Source organism: Pollicipes pollicipes, unplaced genomic scaffold (genome assembly GCF_011947565.3).
Source record: "Pollicipes pollicipes isolate AB1234 unplaced genomic scaffold, Ppol_2.1 Scaffold_5724;HRSCAF=6776_pilon_pilon_pilon, whole genome shotgun sequence".
Lineage (NCBI taxonomy): Eukaryota > Metazoa > Arthropoda > Thecostraca > Pollicipedomorpha > Pollicipedidae > Pollicipes > Pollicipes pollicipes.
In genome coordinates this window covers 26,345,895-26,365,939 of record NW_023596746.1, presented here as the reverse complement: position 1 = coordinate 26,365,939, position 20,045 = coordinate 26,345,895, and the positions used below count along the sequence as shown (strand labels likewise).

Genomic DNA, 20,045 nt, shown 5'->3' with positions numbered 1-20,045 from the left:
GGCGATATGAAATAAACAGCAGTAGTGGCAAGATCGTCTCATCTCATATGTGGATTGTATGTCACGGAATGTGACCTCCCGGGTATTGCATCAGTAACTATTTCCAGTTCTAAAAGGGGTAAATAAGTCTATTTCTTGTTCTTTTTTAAATACGCTTGATGTAAATATGTCTATTTCAGAACAACAAATAATTTATGCTTTCAATGAGCAGTCTTGATTGGAAGTCTTCACTCTTCACGACTTTTTCTTAGCGCCTAATTAGCTTCGTCTTTGTTGTATGAGGACGCGCAGGTCGCCGACGCGTGGGAGGGGGAAGGCGCATAGCATTAGGCGTGTAGGGGGCAGTGCGATGAATGAGAGCCCTATTCTCCGGCCCTTTTTACGTGGTCCGTGTAAGTCCCTATCGTTTCCTTACCTTTCGTCGCCTTTCCCTCGCCCTGAGCCCTTGCTAGGCGCGTCAGCGTCACACTGTGGTCAGGGCCGGCCAGCAGCCGCTCAAACCGAGCTTGCTCTTGAAAACAGGCGGCGAGCGAGTCCTACGCGTGGTGATGTCCATAACAAGCCTATGATTGTTCGAACTGCCTGTGTTAGCCCTATCACAAGAATGAAAACATGGTATTACGAAGATGTCCTCACGTACATGCAACCTTTATTCTGGCACTTTCTCACCACAACACTCATGCCAACACAACAATAGGAACAGCATAACATCCACGCTGACAACGCGGGATGAATGTACCCACACACTACCACGGAACACTAAAATAATATCAGTATTGCTGAGTTGTTAAATTAGGATGAGTATTATCTGCCGCTATGCACAGTTCACAGGTCTCACGTACCCTTTAGTAAAGTGACGCGCAGTGCATGCACAAAACAAAACAACGTAACACTGGTCAGGGTTTGGGCGATCACGGAGCCTCCCGGTCCCAGTCTGGTCCGGCTACCGGGCCTATCCAAGAAAGCGATCAGTGCTCACAGGAGAGAATCAAGGGCACAAGAAAAAGGAGACGTCTTGTCGAGAAAGGAACAAAGGCCTGCATTACGGTATACTGCACTTTTCCTTCGTGGCCTCACCAACGAGCGCGTTGGATCAACTGCGCGCACTGTGTCGACGAAAGGGGTCGAACATTTCTGTCACGCCTCTCCGAGTCGGGCTAATTCGGAGTGGAACTGAACATACGCTAAAAATATAAAGCATGCGGCCAGTCCTTCATGATGTAGGCCAGACATAAATCAGTCAACTCTATACAGCGAGTTGATGTTGATAGCCGTGGTAAACGGAGCGGTGCGGCATTGTAGCATGATGCACGTTTAGAAGCGGACTTTTCCTTTCCTCCAGCGTGCGTAACGTGAGAAGTGGAGATGCATGGCGTGGCAAATAAAATCGGGAAATGTACCAACACTTCATGCCATAAGTAGCCGTCGCTGGACGCCCACCAATTTTCACGAGCGACGACGCTGTTGCATTCTTCACATTTGACCCTTACGTCAGGGGTTTCTTGCACAGGACTTCTGACATTTCCACAAAAGCGGAACAGAGCACCGGCCATGAGAGCTGCCATATTTCAGCCGGCATGCCTATGTGGGACTCCGGGCCAGGCCAGGCCACCAGGGGTTCGCCGTTACCAGCCGGTGCCACCGAGAGAACACTGATGCAGCGCAGAGTATGGGAATGTCTCGGGGAAGTAAAGCTTGTTCCACCGGATCTACCGCATCGGCCGATGCTTAGATCTTCTCCTCCGGGTCGAGGTGCATCAGGGGCTCCAGCAGACCCGGGTTGGAGCTCTCTGGAACAGGAACCCGCATTTGATGGCGAAACACTTCAGAGAGACGTGGGAATGCTGCCAGGGCGAGCGTGCCTCAATGGGAAAATGTTCAAGATGTGTCTGCTTTGACACAGATTGGTGCGGCCACCGCAACACGTGTCACGCCACAACTCGTATTTATGCACGTGAATACGACCAAAACCAAAACATTCACTCTGAACATAAGTTTCCCCACAGGAGAGGCGACCACGAGGCACCGCACAGCCCACATTACGCCAGCAGCTCCCACGGCTGGGCAGCCCCGCCGCGTGCCACACCGAGACCCGGCCCGCCAGCCGCGCACGTGCGCCGCCGAGTGGCCGGCGCCGCGCCGCGCTTACCCACGTCTGAGCTGGGCGCCACGGCGAACGAGAGGTGGTAGTCGAGCTTGGGCGGTGTGAGCCGCTGGCTGGCCGGCAGGCCCTGGTGGCTGACGTAGCTACCTGGCGACCACACCAGATCGGCGTCTGAGGAGCACACGTCTGATCGAGCACACGTCTGGCGACCACACCAGATCGGGGTCTGAGGAGCACACATCTGATCGAGCACACGTCTGGCGACCACACCAGATCGGCGTCTGAGGAGCACGGCAGACAGCTGCAGTGGCGCGGCGAGGGCGCCGGTGAGCACCCCGGCGAGGGTGCTGCCGGCCCCACCGCTGGGGCCCAGGCGGACGGCCAGGTCGAGGGAAGCCATGTCGGGACCCGGTAGTGTTCAGGAACGGAAGGAATAACTAATAGGAATGAGTCACGGGCTCGAGACAGTGATACGAGTAGAGGTCATTTAACATTGTAGGGAACAGACACAACACATTTTGTGCGAACGTGAACGCGCGACAGGAAAATTATTCACGGACACAACACGCGGACACGAGTCACGGACACGAAACGTTTACGCCCATAAAAAACAACGCTGGATTGGGTGCTAATTGCTAATGATCACGCAGAGGCATGCTGTATTACTTCAGATTTAGTTTGAGACGCGCCACATTTCTCCTCTTGGTTATAAAAATTATTATTTGGTAGCCATTCGGCCTAATGGGCTAGCCTTCTTCCACATGAAGGTAATCACGTCATCTTTCATCTCGCGTCTCAGTGTACGCCGCCGACATTGTTATGCAATGTTCATGGGATAAATTAGCGGTGAATGAGGGCGTGTGTCAGCCGACTGCCAATTTCATCAGAACCAGATGGGATTAACGGAATAATAAAGCGATTGGCCTTCGACTACACTACTATGAGCCTTCAGGGCAGTCGGCAATATCATAGAAAACGCACGAGGGATTTTGAGGACGTCGGGGATGACTGTGGTAGATATGGGCCAGTCACCGTACCACCGCCACTCATGTGCAGTAACTAAACATCTTCCAGCGCATGTACGTATCGTGATTCAGGCCAGGCAGGTCGGCTACCTCAACTGTCGTTACAGAGCAGTGTGTTCACCACAGATACTGTTCTGTCTACGTTCACCACACACACCACAACCAGCACGCAACAGCAGCACGACGCGTTTTGTCGCACCCGTGACGCCTTAGAAAGCTGGTCCACACGATCACCACAGACCGCCGCGGGTGCTTACCTTTGATCTTCATGCCGTTCTGGTATCGCTTCTGCCTGGCTCGCGAGTTCTGGAACCAGACCTGGATGACGCGCTTGGTGAGGCCGGTGACCTGCGCGATCCGCTCCAGGTCGTGACCGTCCGGGTTCGAGTCGAGCTCGAAGTTGGCCTGCAGGATCTGCAGCTGCTCGTCCGTGAAGGTGGTCCGCACCCGCTTCGATTTGTGCCGCGCCCCCGTCTTGCCGTCCTCGCTCTCTGCGGGCGCGCGGGCGCGTCAGACACGCCTGGTATGTCAGGGACAGCTCAGCCAGACGTACTCGTGCGTCAGGGAAACCGATGTGAGAGTACGTTAACTTTATCGTGACGCAAACGCACGGTTGACCGTGACGGATATCGGGATGCGGGGACGTTTGGAGATTGCGTAACACCGACACGGCTCCGGTCACGGTCAGGTTTGCTCGGCTGCTGCTCTGCTGGTTCGCGCTTTTAAAGCTGAACGGATGTATGTTCCACACCAGGTTGGCTAGACCAGCCCTGGTTGTAGCGCATGCGGGCGGCATGATGCAGCGCAACGGACAATGCCACGCTAAGTACACGATCTTTCTATCTCGATGGCCTTCAAACAGATCGCGAGGGGAGGCTACAATGCCGTCACGGGCCGCGGCCCCCGATGATCAGCAATCATGGGCCGCTGATAGACCCATCACGGGCTTAGGACGAGCCCGCCCGCCCCACGGGCCGGCGGCAGCTGAACTGGCCCCGCGAGTAATCCCCGCTCTGTCGGATCCGCCGCCGAATCCCGCTCCGTAAAAACGACACCAATCAAAACAATCCTCGGCCACCGGCCGCACGCCTGTTTACCCCTTTGAGCGCGGTCCGCACAAAGCCGCACAACCACTGCGACACACATGATCCTCGGAGCGAGCCGAGCACGCTCAGAGGGCGCGCGCGGGCGGCGCCGGCGCGCAGCCGTGGGCGGGCGGCGCCGCTTCCACGCGCACGGCGCTGAATGGGCGCCGGAGCGGGCGGCGGCGCGCGCTCATCAGCGGCTCATCCGCCGCACGTGCCGCCGCCAAAACACGCTACACTGGCGACGGCGCGCGCCACTCGACGGCCGCTCCCATCTCACGGCCGGGCGCGCGCGCCGTCGGCGGCGGCGGGAGGAGAGCGAGGCGCCGGCCGCCGGCCGCCGGTCGGCGCTGACACAATGTGGCGGGGGCGCCGCCGAGAGGCGCGCCGCGTGCGGCACGCGGCACAGGCCAGCGGGGGTCATGGGGCTGTCGCCGCGCAGGGTAACGGGCGGCCCCGCCCCCCGCTGCGCCGGCATGCAGAACACCGAAGTGGACGCCGAGTCGGGAATCGCGGTGCGCGCCATGGGTTTTTTAGTTAGAAAACAACTTTGACGTCCAGCGAAAGTTCTTGCAGGCGTAGGGTATGTGGGTTTGTGATCATAATAACGGTTGGAATGTAAATCAAGGTAAGAGCGGTATCGCCAGTAGCATCGTTGTAAGAGCATGGTAAGGAAAGTTGTGAAATCGCACGTTCAATCTCAAGGGGTTCCTCTGTTCAGATCCTGCCTGATCTACAGTTCAGAATGCACATCTGCCGCCGCTCTGTGTAGTTTCCGCATGTTACAAGAGGCAGCGGAGTCTCTCGCTGTTAGGTAGGACAACACACCAGCAGCCCCCCTCCCCTCCCCCTCCTCTTGTCAAACCTGCCGTGGCTGTATTTATGACCAACGCAAGGCACCGAAACAGCGCCGTTTTAAAGCCCTAGCCCACAGGCACGAGGCCTGCGCTCCACCTCTGCGCAGCAGCCCCCCCCCCCCTCCCCCCGCCGACTAACCATCATTGCTGGTGCAGCCTCCGTCCAGCATCTCCTGGTAGTGCGCTTTGCAGAGCACCCGGTTGTCGTGCAGGCCGAACTCCTCGCCGGTGCTGAGCTGACGCTTGCACGCGTCACACGCGAAGCAGGCCAAGTGGTAGACGTTGTTGCGCGCGCGGCGCACCCAGTCAGAGGCGGTGATGCAGCGCGTGCACTTGGAGCAGGACACGCTGAAGGACCTGGCGGAGAGGAGCAACACGCTAAAGGGGCAACGTTATGGGGATGAATGATTAAGACGCATCAAATAATGTGACAGGCAGGCAAAGCACGATAAATGAATATGACGGAAAGCACGTGGCAAGCTTTAGCAGCTCTTGAAAATAGCATAAAAATCCGTGTGTCAATAATCTGTGAAAAATGATATCTTGCCGCAAAATTTTATTAATATAACGGTAAAAATGTTCTGGGAAGTTTGGTTCATTCTTGACGTAAAAGACGGCAACAGATATTGGCGAATCACCAATGTTTTGTTACTTTAACCAGAGCGAGTTCCTTTCAGCTGGATTGACGTTGTTGCGGTGGGGGACAATTAACGTCCAATATCGCTACCTGCGTAGAACGCATAGACTGTGACGTCGTGGGGGAGGGTAGGGGAGCAAACCTCCCAAAAGTCTGACAGCGTAAATGCCGACAGCTGCTCCGCACTATTCCAACAAATCTCTCCCATTTCGGCCTCTATTCTCACACGGCCGTCACGGCCTCTACCAGCACCGAGCCACTCGATGACAGCCACTTGACATCGCTCACTTGATGTAGTCGTCGCGGCAGAAGACGTCGTCGCCCTTGATGAAGCAGGACTGATGCTGCTCGAGCGAGGCCAGGCAGACGGAGCAGCGCAGGCAGCTGACGTGCCAGCTGGCCTGGCTCACCTGCAGCAGGTACCGGTCGCTGATGGGGTCGTGACATGCCGTGCACACCGTCGGCTCCGTCTGCGGCACAAGCGGCGCGCCCGTTACACACGTGGAGGATGCCGCTGACGTGGCGGCGGGGCGGACGTGGCGCACGGGGTAGGTGTCTGCTTCACCGATAGCGCCTCGTGCGAGGCACCACGTGGGCGAGCGCCGCGTGCCGTGGCTCTAACTACGGTAATATTTGAAAGGTTTCCGCACCAAACACTATCATTCAGTCTTCATTGACACATAGATAGGTGACCAGCAAGCACGCACAATGCAGACGCGTAGGCCGACCTTTGCTCGGGCATGCCACAGGATGGCAACAGTCGGGCTGCCCGTACCGCTGCTGCAGCATGTCTCGGCATGTAAACAGCCGGACACGAGTCTGGTGGCATCGTAGTTTTAGATATTCACAGAAATGATCATGGTGAACAACACGGGCACCGTTACAGACGAATGTCAACATCGTGCAATTTTGCAGGTTTTCGTGCAATGGTAGTCCGCTAATTAAATCGAGCTTTTGGAACCGGGTGTCTCATAACCAGCTTGTAATGCTGACTTTGGTCCCAGAAAACGAGATATTGCAATTCCATGGATAATCTAACAACCGGTGTTTACGAAGCCATTGGTAAGGGGCCATCATGTCATGGGGCTCCGTGGTTTCGCCGCCCCTGCCAGCGTGGCTCTCCAGTTCACTAAACAAGTGGTTTGTGACTGTTTTCTTTTACTGTGAAAAACAAATATTCCAGCTGTCGGTCGTGGGTCTAATGTGAAAGTCGTGCTTGGAGTGGCGGAACAAAAATATAGGACAGAGGAGGCAAAAAAGAGAAAATAAATAAATTGAACATGTGATGGATTTGTTTTGTGACGAATCCCTTACTATGCATCAGCTTCTTTCCTTGCTCTTCCTTGCCCTTCCTTGCTTTTCCCTGCTCAGGGCGCCACGGTTCGCTAGGAAGCTGAGGTGGCTTTCGGCAGAAGTGCCCCCTTATCGTAACTGTAACACATTTGTTACAGGGCACCCAGAACTTGCATAGCATTGCCAGGAATCGCCGAAACCATGGCAATACACATAACAAAGAATCGCCATATAGTGCAGCACTAGACGTTGTTTTACAAACACGCCCGAAACGAAAGTCATTCATCCCTGCTTATTCGGACAGGGCGCTCCCGCCCGCCTGCCAGTCGTGACTGTTGTGTGCGCCGTCCGATCGGCGCCTCCTCCGCGTGCTTTTGAGCCGTCCGGCACACACGCGCGTCCCATCCGCCCGGCCTGTCGTAACGGCGTCGTAACGGATGGGCCGGCGTCGTAAAGCCCGCCGTCAGCCGGTTGTGACGGAGCGATTCCTTTCGCGGCGGCCGGCCGGTCGCCGGCGGTTCGGGTCCGAGCGGCGGTGGCGCGACGGGCGGACGCCGCCGCCCGCACCCCGACCGCCCGCCGCCGCCGCCGCGGCCTCTTTCATCCGCGCCGCCCGGACCGCGGCGACGCCGGCGTCGGCGGCGGCTCTGGCTTTGGGTCGCGGGCGTGGCTGCGAGTCGAGCCGCCGGCTCTGACGGATGCGCGACAGGCGGCAAAAACGATGACGTAATAATGAAGCTGTGAGAGAGGTGACGAGGTCGCGGCGCGCTTCCCTGGAGAATTCCCCGCCTTTGTGCTGACGTGATGGAGTGTGAGCACCGCGAAGAATCGGATATTCGAATGGGGAAGAGACATGGACGGGGAAGGCCGGCGACCGCGGCCAGCGGCGGGAGGACCGCACGAGCATGTCCACGCAGCTGTCGGGCGTGGGGTTCTGGCTGTGGAGGGCTGCCGCAAAGGCACCGACCCGTCACGACCCCGAGCGCGGCATTGTAAAAAAATGTGCTCTTAATGGAGAACGATCGTGAAGATCCGTCGCGATTTCCATGGACGCTGCGATAATGGGACAGGATACGGCTCTTCAGCAGACACGGTGTTAAGCAGATATAATTTAAAATAGATGTTTACTCCACCACCATCGGCGTGACTGTGGCATCAAAACGGATGTACAGATATCTAAGGGTATAGTTCGACTCTAAATTGCATGTCCGATCCGGGCGGAGACCGACCAGTGACTACGACGAGTAAATGCGTTATAGGCTATCGGTTATGTACAGCCACGGATTATCACAGATCGCGGATAATTATCCCTGATTCATGAATACGAAATCGATCATGGCCCAAACGAAAATGTAAACGATTTCTAAACAAATGCTTTTTATGCGACTTAAGTCCAATCAACTTTGGATCTGACTGAAATCGATGAGAAAGCTACCCGATTTTCGCATGAAGATAATTATGTTGATTAAAAGGAGTGTTCCACATTTCTAGAGGTGTTTGAAAATGAAATAGCCATCTTGAAGACCATTCGGTGCAGTTCATGGCCCTGCCCTTCTTAAGACCTAAGCTCCTTGAGTTTCTGAACTACACGCCCACAAACATGGGGAGACTTTTTCAGGCAGACTAATTTAAGGTCACCTTGGCATTCATGACGTCATCATAACGCCATTCGGATCCTGCCATTCTGCAAGCTGTGCGGCGATCAATGCCAATAAAAGTATAATTGTTGATTCGTTTACATCTGGCGTTCGTGAGCACGATTTCCAGATAAACTGGTCGTCAGTTGGCGCTCAGTCAACATAACGCAAGGTAAGATGACGTAATCAAACAATGACGTATTACTTAACAAAAATACTACGTTGTCCAGAGGTCTTTTCTACTTCAAAGTACCATAGGTGAAGTTATTCCATCATATCTGATGCTTGCTTCAATATCTTAAAACGTGAAGTATTCACTCTCAAGGGAATGCATCTCATCCCATTATTGAGTATCTCAAATGTGACATTTTAAGCTGGCGGAGGTTCGTCAGCATCGTTTCACTAGATGCTGCCCATTTTCCCAGGAAATAATAGAGAAATGCATCCGCAATAAATGCACCCACAATAAATACACCGTAGAGGAAATGCTTTCGCGCATATTGAACTGTCTCATCATTTGATAATGATAATCATTGCATCCAATTCAAAGCTCTGAACAGTTTTCGACAAAGCATGCCACCAGTGTGCCAATAACACAATCATACTTCTGTATGTTTCTTGGCGTTCCCGAGTATTAAAGGAATCCGTCATAACTACAATATCTATTACACTTCTGAGACGAAAGCTGAACAGATACTTCTTGTGTCTCGCCAACGCTTCGGTTAATAACACAGCACTAGCCGCACCACCTCTGCATCTGATAACTTCCGACTGATGTCTCTGCTGTCGCCTGCCTCGAGACACGTGACCGCATATCCAGACGGGCCTCAATACCGACGCCTCAACTTCCCTCCTTTTTCCTTTCCTTCCAAACACTGCAGCGAGCGGACCTCCATTTGGAAGCTCTCACTCTCCATGCATCGCCGTGTGGACACTGTTGGCTCTGCTAGTCGCCGCAGCCCCGTCCCGGCCTCGCAGTTCGTCCCGGTAGCGCGTTGCCACGCCAAGCGAAAACGATTCCCCCGTGGCTACGCTGCGTTAAACGTAACGTCCCAAAGAGTACCGCGCGTTTGGCCCCATATTGGACTACAGGTGCAAAACAAATAACGGGTGTGCTCCTTGTCGTGACAGAAAGCCATCGGGATCCGGCCTCAAGATCTTAATCTGTTTTTGAAGATTTCGGTATGATTTCTTACTACACGTAACTACATCTTTACGCTTACGCCGTCCAAAACATATCCCTCTCTCCCTCGCTGCGCTTTCAGAACGCTCCATCAAAATTCCCCTCCTTACATGCTTGACGCAATAGATGGACGGCCCTTTGCTTTTATGGCTGCCCCGACCCCCACCCCCTACAGGCCTGCTCCACAGCGCCGGCAAGCCGTCGGGGCGTCTGTAATCAGTCGATTCCTGCTAGCAATACGGCCGGGACTGCAGTTAGTCGATCCCTGCCAGCCATACGGCCGGGTCTGCAGCCAGTCGATCCCTGCCAGCCATACGGCCGGGTCCGTAGTCAGTCGATCCCTGCCAGCCATACGGCCGGGTCTGTAGTCAGTCAATCCCTGCTAGCCATACGGCCGGGTCTGTAGTCAGTCGATCCCTGCCAGCCATACAGCGGGTCTGTAGTCAGTCGATCCCTGCCAGCCATACGGCCGGAACTGCAGCCAGTCCACCAGTGCCAGCCATACGGCCGGGACTGCAGCCAGTCGATCCCTGCCAGCCATACGCCCCGAACTGCATTTAATCGACCCCTACCAGCCATACGGCCGGCAAGACCCTGCCCGTAGGCCGGCGCTTGTGACCATCGGCAACATAACTCACCGCATCATCATCGCCATCAGCATCATCTTTGTCGAATGAGAAGGTGAAATGATTATGATTTTGCAACGTTGCGGAATTAGGTCTCCCGATAAAGCATCTGCATTGAAACGCACTAAAAATATTTCAACGTGACTTTTAAAGAATTGAATTTTTCGTTGTCGAACCGTTCTTGGCGATACAATCAGGGTCTCCAGAGATAAAAGGTCGTCAAAAACGTCACTGGCCAATGTGGTCCGAGCCGGCCCGCTGGAGCTAAACAATGTCCGGTTAGTTGACGTTAATAGTCACTTTGCCTGCGGATTTGCTGATAATTATCACCAAACTCATCATCTGTATCATTTCTAACATACTGTTATCTTAAACACCATAATAAACGTCAGCAACATCATCGTCGGCATCTAAGTCGCTCACCAACGCCCGACTCAACATTGTGGCATCGCGGTCACCACACAGGATGACACTCGGGGCAGCCCGGACCGGGCCTCTTGGATCGCCGTGCTGGTGCAGCCCGATGCAAATCTGGTCCGATGCAGGTCAAGCCCGATCACAGCCGTGTTGCGATGCTGATCTAGCCCAACGCAGCTTTGATCTGGGTCATATCCGACCTGACGTGGAAGTTTATATCCGACCTGACGAGGAAGTTCATATCCGACCTGACGTGGAAGTTTATATCCGACCTGACGTGGAAGTTCATATCCGACCTGACGTGGAAGTTTATATCCGACCTGACGTGGAAGTTTGCTGGCCACATGCCGGAGTGTGTCGGGGAATTCCCTCAACGTTAAGACAGTCTGATAGGAGTCTGATCAGACTGTCATCCGAGGGCACCTAGACACCCGAGAGCTTGATGACTTATGTACGGTTGGGCTCTGTTCCAAGTTAGCAGGCGCATCGCCCTGCGCAGAAAGCTATAGTGTCGGCCGTGACGCACTTTTCTGGTTTGCCGTACCGTGAGTGTGTGGTGGGCAGATCTCACAGCCTTCAAAACGGGAGTCTCGGCACACATTTTCGTAATGTCGAGACACTACGTCGTTGCACGTGGACTTGACATGCTTCGGATCTCGCGTAACTACAAATATAGTGCCGAATTCAACTTCTCCTTCTCTGCTCCCGTTGCAAAGTTAAAAAGCGTGTCTCTCATCAACAAGTAGGGCTCTTACGTACCATCATCACGGGTAAAATACACCATCACCAACTGGTAAGGACTAGTCGCTGTCTAGCGCATGAGCCATGTGGACATCTACAAAACGCCGCACTTTGGAAGCGATAATGGGCATTTGTTATCCTTAGAGGGACGTACGCACGTAGCCGCCTCCTGGGGATGAGCCACGCTGCATGATCCACTGTTTCCCCGCATCACCAAAGGTCATCGATGGGGTCAGGTCTGTCCGGCAAGGTCTGCTCAGCCCGGAATCCGATTAGAAGGTCATTTCAGCAGGCCGCAAGGCATGTACACGAAACAAAAAAATATTCTCCCAACTAAGCACAGCAGCACAAGAAATCGCGCGGCACAGGTGGAAAAATTCCCACTTGTCCATCTGTGGCATGCACCTTATATACATGCCTGGTTACCCGCGCCGCCACAGCACTTCTAAAAAGCCGCGCCCTTGAGATGCACGTAAATCGCGTTCGGTCAGAATTAATGCCAGCTTGCATTGGCGTCGCGTGCAGATGGCATGAACAGTGGACGTTAATGTCACAATATATCCCAAAACGGCTTCGGTAAGTCACGGCCAATAAGCACTGGCGCGAACCTGATTTGCAGCAAACACCTGCATCGTTAACACTAATATATGTCACAACACCCCCCGATAAGGTCATATATAGTCGGAGAATTGCCCCGGTCCTGTTGTGTAGCAGACGTTAGTACTATTGCGAGCTCGTGCGCGGCCGACGGAACTGGATGAGGGCTGCACGGCGACCCGGCGATGTTGGGGAACAGCGCTCCACGTGCGATCTGTGTCGCCACCAAAAGTTAAAATGCGAATACATGGACGTAGCCAAAGATTGGGGACGAGGGGTCATGCCCTCCATTCCCCCTTCTGTGTGAATCAAAAGGTGTGAAACCAGATATTGAGCGATTGCACGGCAATGCGGCCCAAATCCGCAGGAGTTTGGAGAAATTTTGACATTGGTCCGCCCCCGCTGAGAACAATGATGGGTAAGTGCCTGGCGCAATACCATGCACCTTTCCTGCCAAACCATTAAATTTAAACGTGAAGTTTACGTATTGTTTGTTAAGGTCGTCTGAATCGACTTCCCCGGGTGGCGATAGTGTAACCGTTAAGCTGCGAGCGTAGAAAATCTGAGGTACGGGGTTCGATGCCCCGCAGGTCCCGTCCTTACTGCCAGGGTGAAAGGCAGGCGACGGCATATAGCCTCAGCAGCTGAGTGTGTCGTAAAAGCACAATAACACAGCAAATCTTACAACGATACACCGCTGCATCAAGGAGCCCTGCTTACAGTTTTGTAAAAAGGTGAGTCACTGAGCCGGAGAATTTGCTAGGATCTTTCCAAGTGGCAACCTCACGCAAGTTTGATGGCTTCGATACATTCTGTACGACTTGATCCATGCACTCCAAATGCCTCGAGAGAAGTCCCTGGTCATGCCAGACAACTGAGACATGACACCATGTCCAAAGCAGAAGCGCAGTTTTGTATTCAGTTAGAGAGCTCTAGCCTCCCTTTGCCGCCATCCAAACCGCGGCGATTTTGTCGCCCTTGCTGTTCATACGTCTCTCAGCTTTGAGAGAGAAGTGGGTAGAATACGTCAAAAAGAAGATGAGCTTCACGTGAAAGGGTTTTTTATTGGCGCTCTTGCCTTTGGGTACAAAATCAGAACAAATATTCATCCCAGAGGAACACAAGTCATTGCTGCTAGAGCAACAACCGTTACAGGATCAAAAGGGGTCAACGCCCTGTGCTGATCTTTTTTGACCTAAGCCCTGTTTTGGACTATGCTTTGCACTAAACGTGGGTTAGAACATGGTTTTGCTCCCATTTGGTCACAAAAGTCGGGTTCTACGCTTGGTAAATTTTAAAATCTTGCGCTAATGTTCTAACTATTAAGGTTGTCTGGCTTTGGATGGTCGCTGGTTCTTTTCAAGGGGTCAAACTGCACATGGTTGGATTCCTCGGGCAACAAGATTTTCAGGATCTTTTTGGAAGGGAAGGAGCTGTGTAGCAACAACTACGAAAGAACGTCTCCATGGATGTTCTGCTATACCTTAGCTCAGTTTGGGACCAACTGGTGAAGGGACGCCTGGCTGTCCCCATGTTATCGACGCGGTTGCATACAGCTGCTCCGCGAAGCATGTTACGGCAGAAAATGCAGCATTAGACCATATAGATCAACATTGCCATCCTGGGACAGTTTACACAAGATTTTTGAGTGAAAACGTGATTAAAACAAGATTAAAAGTGAAAACTTGATTGTGCTACAGTAAAGCTTTTGTTGAAATCATGAACTTCCAATACATAGCCTACAAATACCGTTTCGTCTCGTAAATCATGCATTGTTAATGACACTGGAATCGCCCAACGTTCTACAAAATCCCTGGAGGCTTGAGAACGGAAGCATAATTAACAACGATTCGCAACCCCATCCAGACACCCTGCTTACATTTTCTTAGCGCACATCCAAACCGCCTAGCCCCTCCGGGCCAGTAATGAGCTCGGAAGCCGTGACGGCCGCTGAGGCTCCCTGGACCGCCACGCGAGCCGGCGGGCGGCGGTGCTTTGGCCCGCTCGCTGGCCGCTGAGGCTATCTGGACCGTCACGCGGACCGGCGGGCGGAGGTGCTTTGGCCCGCTCGCTGGCCGCTGAGGCTATCTGGACTGACACGCGAGACGGCAGGCGGCTTCGGCCCACTCGCTAGCCGCTGAGGTTCCCTGGACTGACCGCGGCGGGCGGACGGCGATACTTCGGCCCGCCAGCTGGCCGCTGAATGCAGCCCGCGTTACACTACATACGCTATAGATCCCAGCGGACGTTGTGCGTTTGTCACGCAGCCAGGGGAGAGGCGGGGGGGGGGGGGGAGGGGGCATGGGAATGTCGCACTTCCCGCACGCAGGCGACAAACGGTCTGGGCGCGTACCACGTGACTGCGCAGGGTTCGCATGCGCTGGCGGAATGCGGGATGAATGCGACTTGACTTAAGGGTTAATACTGTTTGAATTATAACCCTATATAAGGTCCGCTGACTTATAAGGGCAACGTACAGCTTTCCAGCGAGAAAATGAAGCCCAGCGCCAATCAGACGGCACCGGATCACGGAGCAGTAATGGGGACCAACGTGAGCTAGCTGACGAGGACGCTGCTCAGCATGCAGTCCGCAGCCGCTGCTGACAGAGCGCCGGCAGCGTCTTGAAGATGACTGCAGGTGAAGGGAACTCGTGTCCCCACAGAGGATGACGGCGTAACTGCTTACGGATACGTTCAAAATATTTTTTTCAGCGTCAGTGTAGGTGAGTTTGTTTTCCACATCGGTCTAATGTTCGTAATTAAGTTTGAACCGAAGCTAAGTTTTCCATCTGTCTCTATCTGTCCGTCCAAGTTGGCTTTCTCGGTTCAAAACATGATGTAAAAATGAACCATTCCTAAAATGGCTGGCAACGTCAGACGCATTGCGTTCGTTCTCTCAATTTGTTCGGTATCAGGTGATGAATGAAATGTGCGCACGGCTCGCGAGTAAAAATGTGAGGAGGAAGTAGACCAACACGATGTGCATGCTTCTTACGCCATTTCAAATTTGCGCATGCAAATTATGCATGCGCTCAGCGCATGCATAATTCTATGCATGTGCTGTTCAAATTATAATTCTGTGCAACATCCTTCTATGCATGCGCTGAGCGTATGCATAGAAGGATGCATGCCTGGAAGGAAGTCTTGGCTTTAGTGCAGGTTGTGATAAGGGCCATGAACATCACGCGTATCTATTCTGAGCTTCACGTTAAACTCGTATGCTTTTGACAGACAGACTCCAGCGCTAGCCAGTCTATTTTGTCAGTCAGGAGTTTCGTCTGCCCCGCTGCCTGCAGGAGTAGAGCGCTGGTTGGCTGGCCCGGCTGCGCCGCTAACTGTCTCAGCGGCGTGCCCTCGGGTCCGGCCGGCGCGGCGCGTGACCCTCTGAAGCGCGCCGGGTCCCGGCGGCTAAGGCTTGACACCGGCGCGCCCTCGGGACCGCCAGCGCGGCGTGTGACCCTCTGAAGTGTGCCGGGCCCCGGCGGCCAAGGCTCGACGCCGGCGCCCCCTCGGGACCGGCCAGCGTGGCGCGTGACCCTCTGAGGCGTGCCGGGTCCCGGCGGCTAAGGCTTGACACCGGCGCGCCCTCGGGACCGGCCAGCGCGGCGTGTGACCCTTTGAGGCGTGCTGGGTCCCGGCAGCTAAGGCTTGGCACCGGCGCGCCCTCGGGACCGACCAGCGCGGCGTGTGACCCTCTGAAGCGCGCCGGATTCCGGCGGCCGAGGCTCGACGCCGGCGCGGCGTGTGACCCTCTGAGGCGTGCCGGGTCCCGGCGGCCGAGGCTTGACACCGGCGCGCCCTCGGGACCGGCCAGCGCGGCGGTGACCCTCTGAAGTGTGCCGGGTCCCGGCGGCCAAGGCTTGACACCGGCGCGCCCTCGGGACCGGCCAGAGCGGCGTGTGACCCTCTAAAGCGTGCCGGGTCCCGGCGGCCGAGGCTCGACGCCGGCGCGCCCTCGGGACCGGCCAGCGCGGCGTGTGACCCTCTGAAGTGTGCCGGGTCCCGGCGGCCAAGGCTTGACACCGGCGCCCCTTCGGGACCGGCCGGCGCGGCGTGTGACCCTCTGAGGAGTGCCGGACAGAGCGGCCGGCCGCCCGAGACCACGACACCGAACCGCGGACGCCAGCTGTGAGGCGGGAGCCACATAGTCGGTGGGGCTTCACGGTGCAGTCACACCATCGGTGCAGCTCAGCGGCATCGGTACGTGCAGAGAAGCAATCAGAGAGAAGTGGGCGGCGCGAGGAGCATATCACCAATGTGTTGTAGGGTCAACATGTAGCCAGGCATGGGGAGAGCACCTCTACCCAATCAAAGACTGCTGTCCCAAAACACCAGTGATCTGTTTACTGAATGGTCGGACCATGGGAGGCGAAGGGGGACAACTTTTGCCGCCAAGGTCGGCAAAGCTGAATTGGCCTATTCAGTGACAGCAAAAGGATCCTCGAGCCGCCTTTTGAGACTCGAGTACTTGTACTTAAGTGAAGATCACATCCGCGGCATGAAAACACCGCGGAGCTAACTGGAATGTGCTTGTGCTAGGGCAATTAACAATTGTAAAAAAGCCAACGTGCAGGCACTTAGGTACGTAACTCTACAGGCCATCCCGGGTGTCAGCTGGAACAACACCCAAGATATGGAAAGGCTCCGAGCATTTCCTAAAGCATGCAACTCGGATAGGGAAATGAGAGTAGAGGGCATGCAAGCCATCACAATTAACGCGCTGAACGACGGCGTGTCATGGACAGCGTCAATGACGGCTCTTTAGTGATGGGTTTACCTCCCGTAAAACAGTGTATGCAGTTACGATTTCAGAGCAGCAGTAGAGCCCGCATCAGGACGTGCTATCATTGCTTTAAGCCGTGTCGGCGGGAATCGGGGGAATTAACTGCTTGCTCGTAAACGGAGTGATAGAAGAGGCAACATCGATCCACAAATCCCCCAGGCCAATGATGGAAGCTTTTTTCTTCACGACGGAATGAAATGCATCTCCTGCTTCGAAACCTTTAAACACCAGTGCAAGTCGTCACCAGCTTAAGCTAAACCGAAGTACCAGTAGAACTGAGCCACGCTTTGCGGTACAATGAAAGCACAGTGGTTTAATTTCACACAATGTCTTACAATGGAGCCGTTATTCCATATGCCATGTGGAGCCACACACATTGTATGAACATTGGGGATGTTGCCGAACAATCAAGATTCCCTCACAACGCATACTTTCAATTTCTAGGAACTTTATTTTGCTGCTTGGATCTTTCAGCTCTAGTCAACGAGTGAAACGAACGGTGCAACGTAAAACAGTAGTCGGCGGTATGGACGACATTGGAATGCTTGATGAGGGTAATGGCCGTTCGCGATTAATGCCTTCTTGTCTTAACAAAGTGTATTGACTACGAGTGAAGTGGTATAAGTGGGTGTCATAAGGGCGCTAATTGATTTCTAGTCAGTGGCGTTATCGCCTAGATAATACACTTAGAAATGATGTTGCTCGTGACGTAGAATAAGAACAAAGCACACGGGATGTATTCCAGAGTTCACGAGGTTCCAGAAATCGCCGCGACGATCGACAGCGTTCCAAGAGGGTCGGGGGCTCCCAAGACGGCCTCTGGGGTCATGAAGAGCAAACTTTGATACCCGGGTCAACCAGGGAGCGCAGGCTGGCGGGGTGCAATCCGGACCTGAATATCACGGGAGGGACATATCCTTCTCCGCTGCTCTCATTGCTCCTCTCACTGATCTACCCAACACGCCACGGTTGGCAAGTGTTGGCTGTTTCTGACGCGACTATATGCTGACAGTCTCAGAAGCAGATGAATTGTATGTAATCTGTGTCAAATGCAGTGGCTGACAGAGACCACACGCGCCTTTTTGCCAGGGAGCAGTAGCACAGCCTATGCCGGCGGCTCATCAACGGAGCACTGAAATCCACCGCTATATGTGGGCCTCTTGCGTGATATGTTCACGAATGGGCGGTGCAGTGCTTGATTTATTTGCCACAGCCGACGTCAGAAAATGACGGGCGTTTTAACGTGCTATCCGATGTGCTTAGGCCATTGTTGTTAAGCCTAAATATATTTGGTTTCCAAACAGCACACTTGTCGGCAATCTAGCGCTTGTGAAAAGCCCACAAATGTCAAAATCTTAAATTTGTATTTCTCATGAAAGACTACGCGTACATCATGCCTACAAACTACCACACTGTAACGTTTCCTCTGCATTCAAATGCGTCGGGCCGATTTTAGCGATGCTTATCCGTACGCAGTGACCCAGATAACGAAATCCAAAAAAGAAAACACTACCTGAAGGAGAGCTCCTGTGCCAAAGTGGCCTTCCTATATCTCATGCGCGTCTGCCACCTTCCTAACTTTCGCAGGGATCGGTGAACTGGAGTGATGTACCACGCGCGAGGACACTGACCAGCCGCCAGAGCAGCGTAACTGCCGACGCGCCCCGAGCGGTCGCGACCATAAGCGTTACCGAAAGAGCGACGCTTAAAAGTATGGAAGCCACAGCCAAAACCACTGGACGCATCGACTGGATTCGTGATCTCGAAAGCTGGGAATGGAACAAATGGCGCGGAAATACTATGCGGAATCTTCCCTCATATCGCTGCCGAAAGAAGGCGGACATCATACTGGGAACGACCGACATGCTGGTCACTACGAAAGCGCGTTTCGTGCGATCAGTGCAGGAACTTTATCCGCACAATCACGGTAAGCATTTGCGGAGCAGTTCCTTCAAATGGACGCCCAAAAGATCAGAAGCGGTATTGCTCCCTTATATTACGCCGAGCACCAGGCCTAACGCCGCACCGATTCCCAGCAGTGTCAGCCGCATACTGAGCAGTTGCCACCCAAACGCGTCCTGCCTCATTTCTGGTCCAGCGTGTAGATTGATGTCGGGTATTCTGTCCAAGGAGAGCTGACCGAACAGGTCTGCGCTGGTTGTGCCAGTCCCGTTTACAGCAGTCCCGGTTATGCATCGTCGTATTTTTTTCAGATGTGTCGCACACAAAGTCGAGCATTTTTCACGGAGGGAAGAAACGCAAAATTATTTGCATACCTGTGTCAGTGAGACCCGTTTGAGCTCTCTCATGAAGGCGAAAACATTTGCTGTTGGTTTAAATAACCTGCAATTGATGTCTTACAGACCACGTCACGACTGATGCTGCAGTGGCCGCAATAACGGGCGGACTCGTTCCTTAAGCGCCAGAGCTAGAAGCTCTCAGAGAAGACTGCTGGATTCGCATGCCATCAGGCGCTGAGACTGATGCAAATCCCATCAATGCCGCATTGCAGAGATGACGTCAAGTAGGAGTCAACACAGGGAACAGCATTATTGGGGGAAGTATCCGTCTCGTTCTTACCTTCACATCCTTGAAGTCGATCATCTTTTCAACGCCCATCTTTTTGCCGGCTTCGCTGGGCGTTAGATGGAAGGGATTTTTCATGCCTTCACAGTTCCGTTCACGGCGCATTCGCGCAGCGCGCCACCTTTCCCGGACGCCACCACTTCGTAATGCTGGCGCACCGGTCGGCCGAGCACGGGCCGCGGCCGCCCAAGCGCCGAACGCTGATTGGCTGCCGTCGCCCGGTGGGCGGGGCGAGGGGCGTGAATAGTGGTTCCCATGGCAATGAAGTGTTGGAATGACAGGTAACACACGCGGAACGATGGATGGCCGACCAATGACGAATGGTGTATATCAATGGAGTCGGAATAACAAATACGAGATAGCAACGGTCCGCGCCGCTGGATGAATAGAGACTCGCTTTGTGGGGATGTTTTGCACGCAGTTGTGTCAAGCGGGGACTTCGGATTTGTTTGTTCAGGCCGGTCCACGCAGCGT

The 20,045-nt window shown here is 54.0% G+C and overlaps 1 protein-coding gene across 1 annotated transcript; it reads right to left on the bottom strand.

Annotated features, from left to right (window-relative positions):
* Window positions 1-1,442: 1,442 nt before the first annotated feature.
* On the bottom strand, window positions 1,443-19,649 carry Awh (LIM/homeobox protein arrowhead). The gene is made up of 6 exons (XM_037226328.1): window positions 19,566-19,649; window positions 5,997-6,178; window positions 5,211-5,428; window positions 3,387-3,620; window positions 2,150-2,275; window positions 1,443-1,790 (listed from the first exon to the last, which is right to left on the bottom strand). The coding sequence occupies exons 1-6, from the start codon at window positions 19,647-19,649 to the stop codon at window positions 1,729-1,731; spliced, it is 906 nt and encodes a 301-aa protein (XP_037082223.1). The 3' UTR covers window positions 1,443-1,728.
* Window positions 19,650-20,045: the final 396 nt, after the last annotated feature.

Bases quoted from the DNA above. Each gene is read 5' to 3' on its own strand.
- Awh (XM_037226328.1), bottom strand. From the start codon at position 19,649: ATGAAAAATCCCTTCCATCTAACGCCCAGCGAAGCCGGCAAAAAGATG. The intron at 6,179-19,565 runs GTAAGAACGAGA...CTTGTGCCGCAG, and splicing joins TCGACTTCAAGGATGTGAAG to ACGGAGCCGACGGTGTGCAC. The intron at 1,791-2,149 runs GTAAGCGCGGCG...TTCCTGTTCCAG, and splicing joins GGCGCCCAGCTCAGACGTGG to AGAGCTCCAACCCGGGTCTG.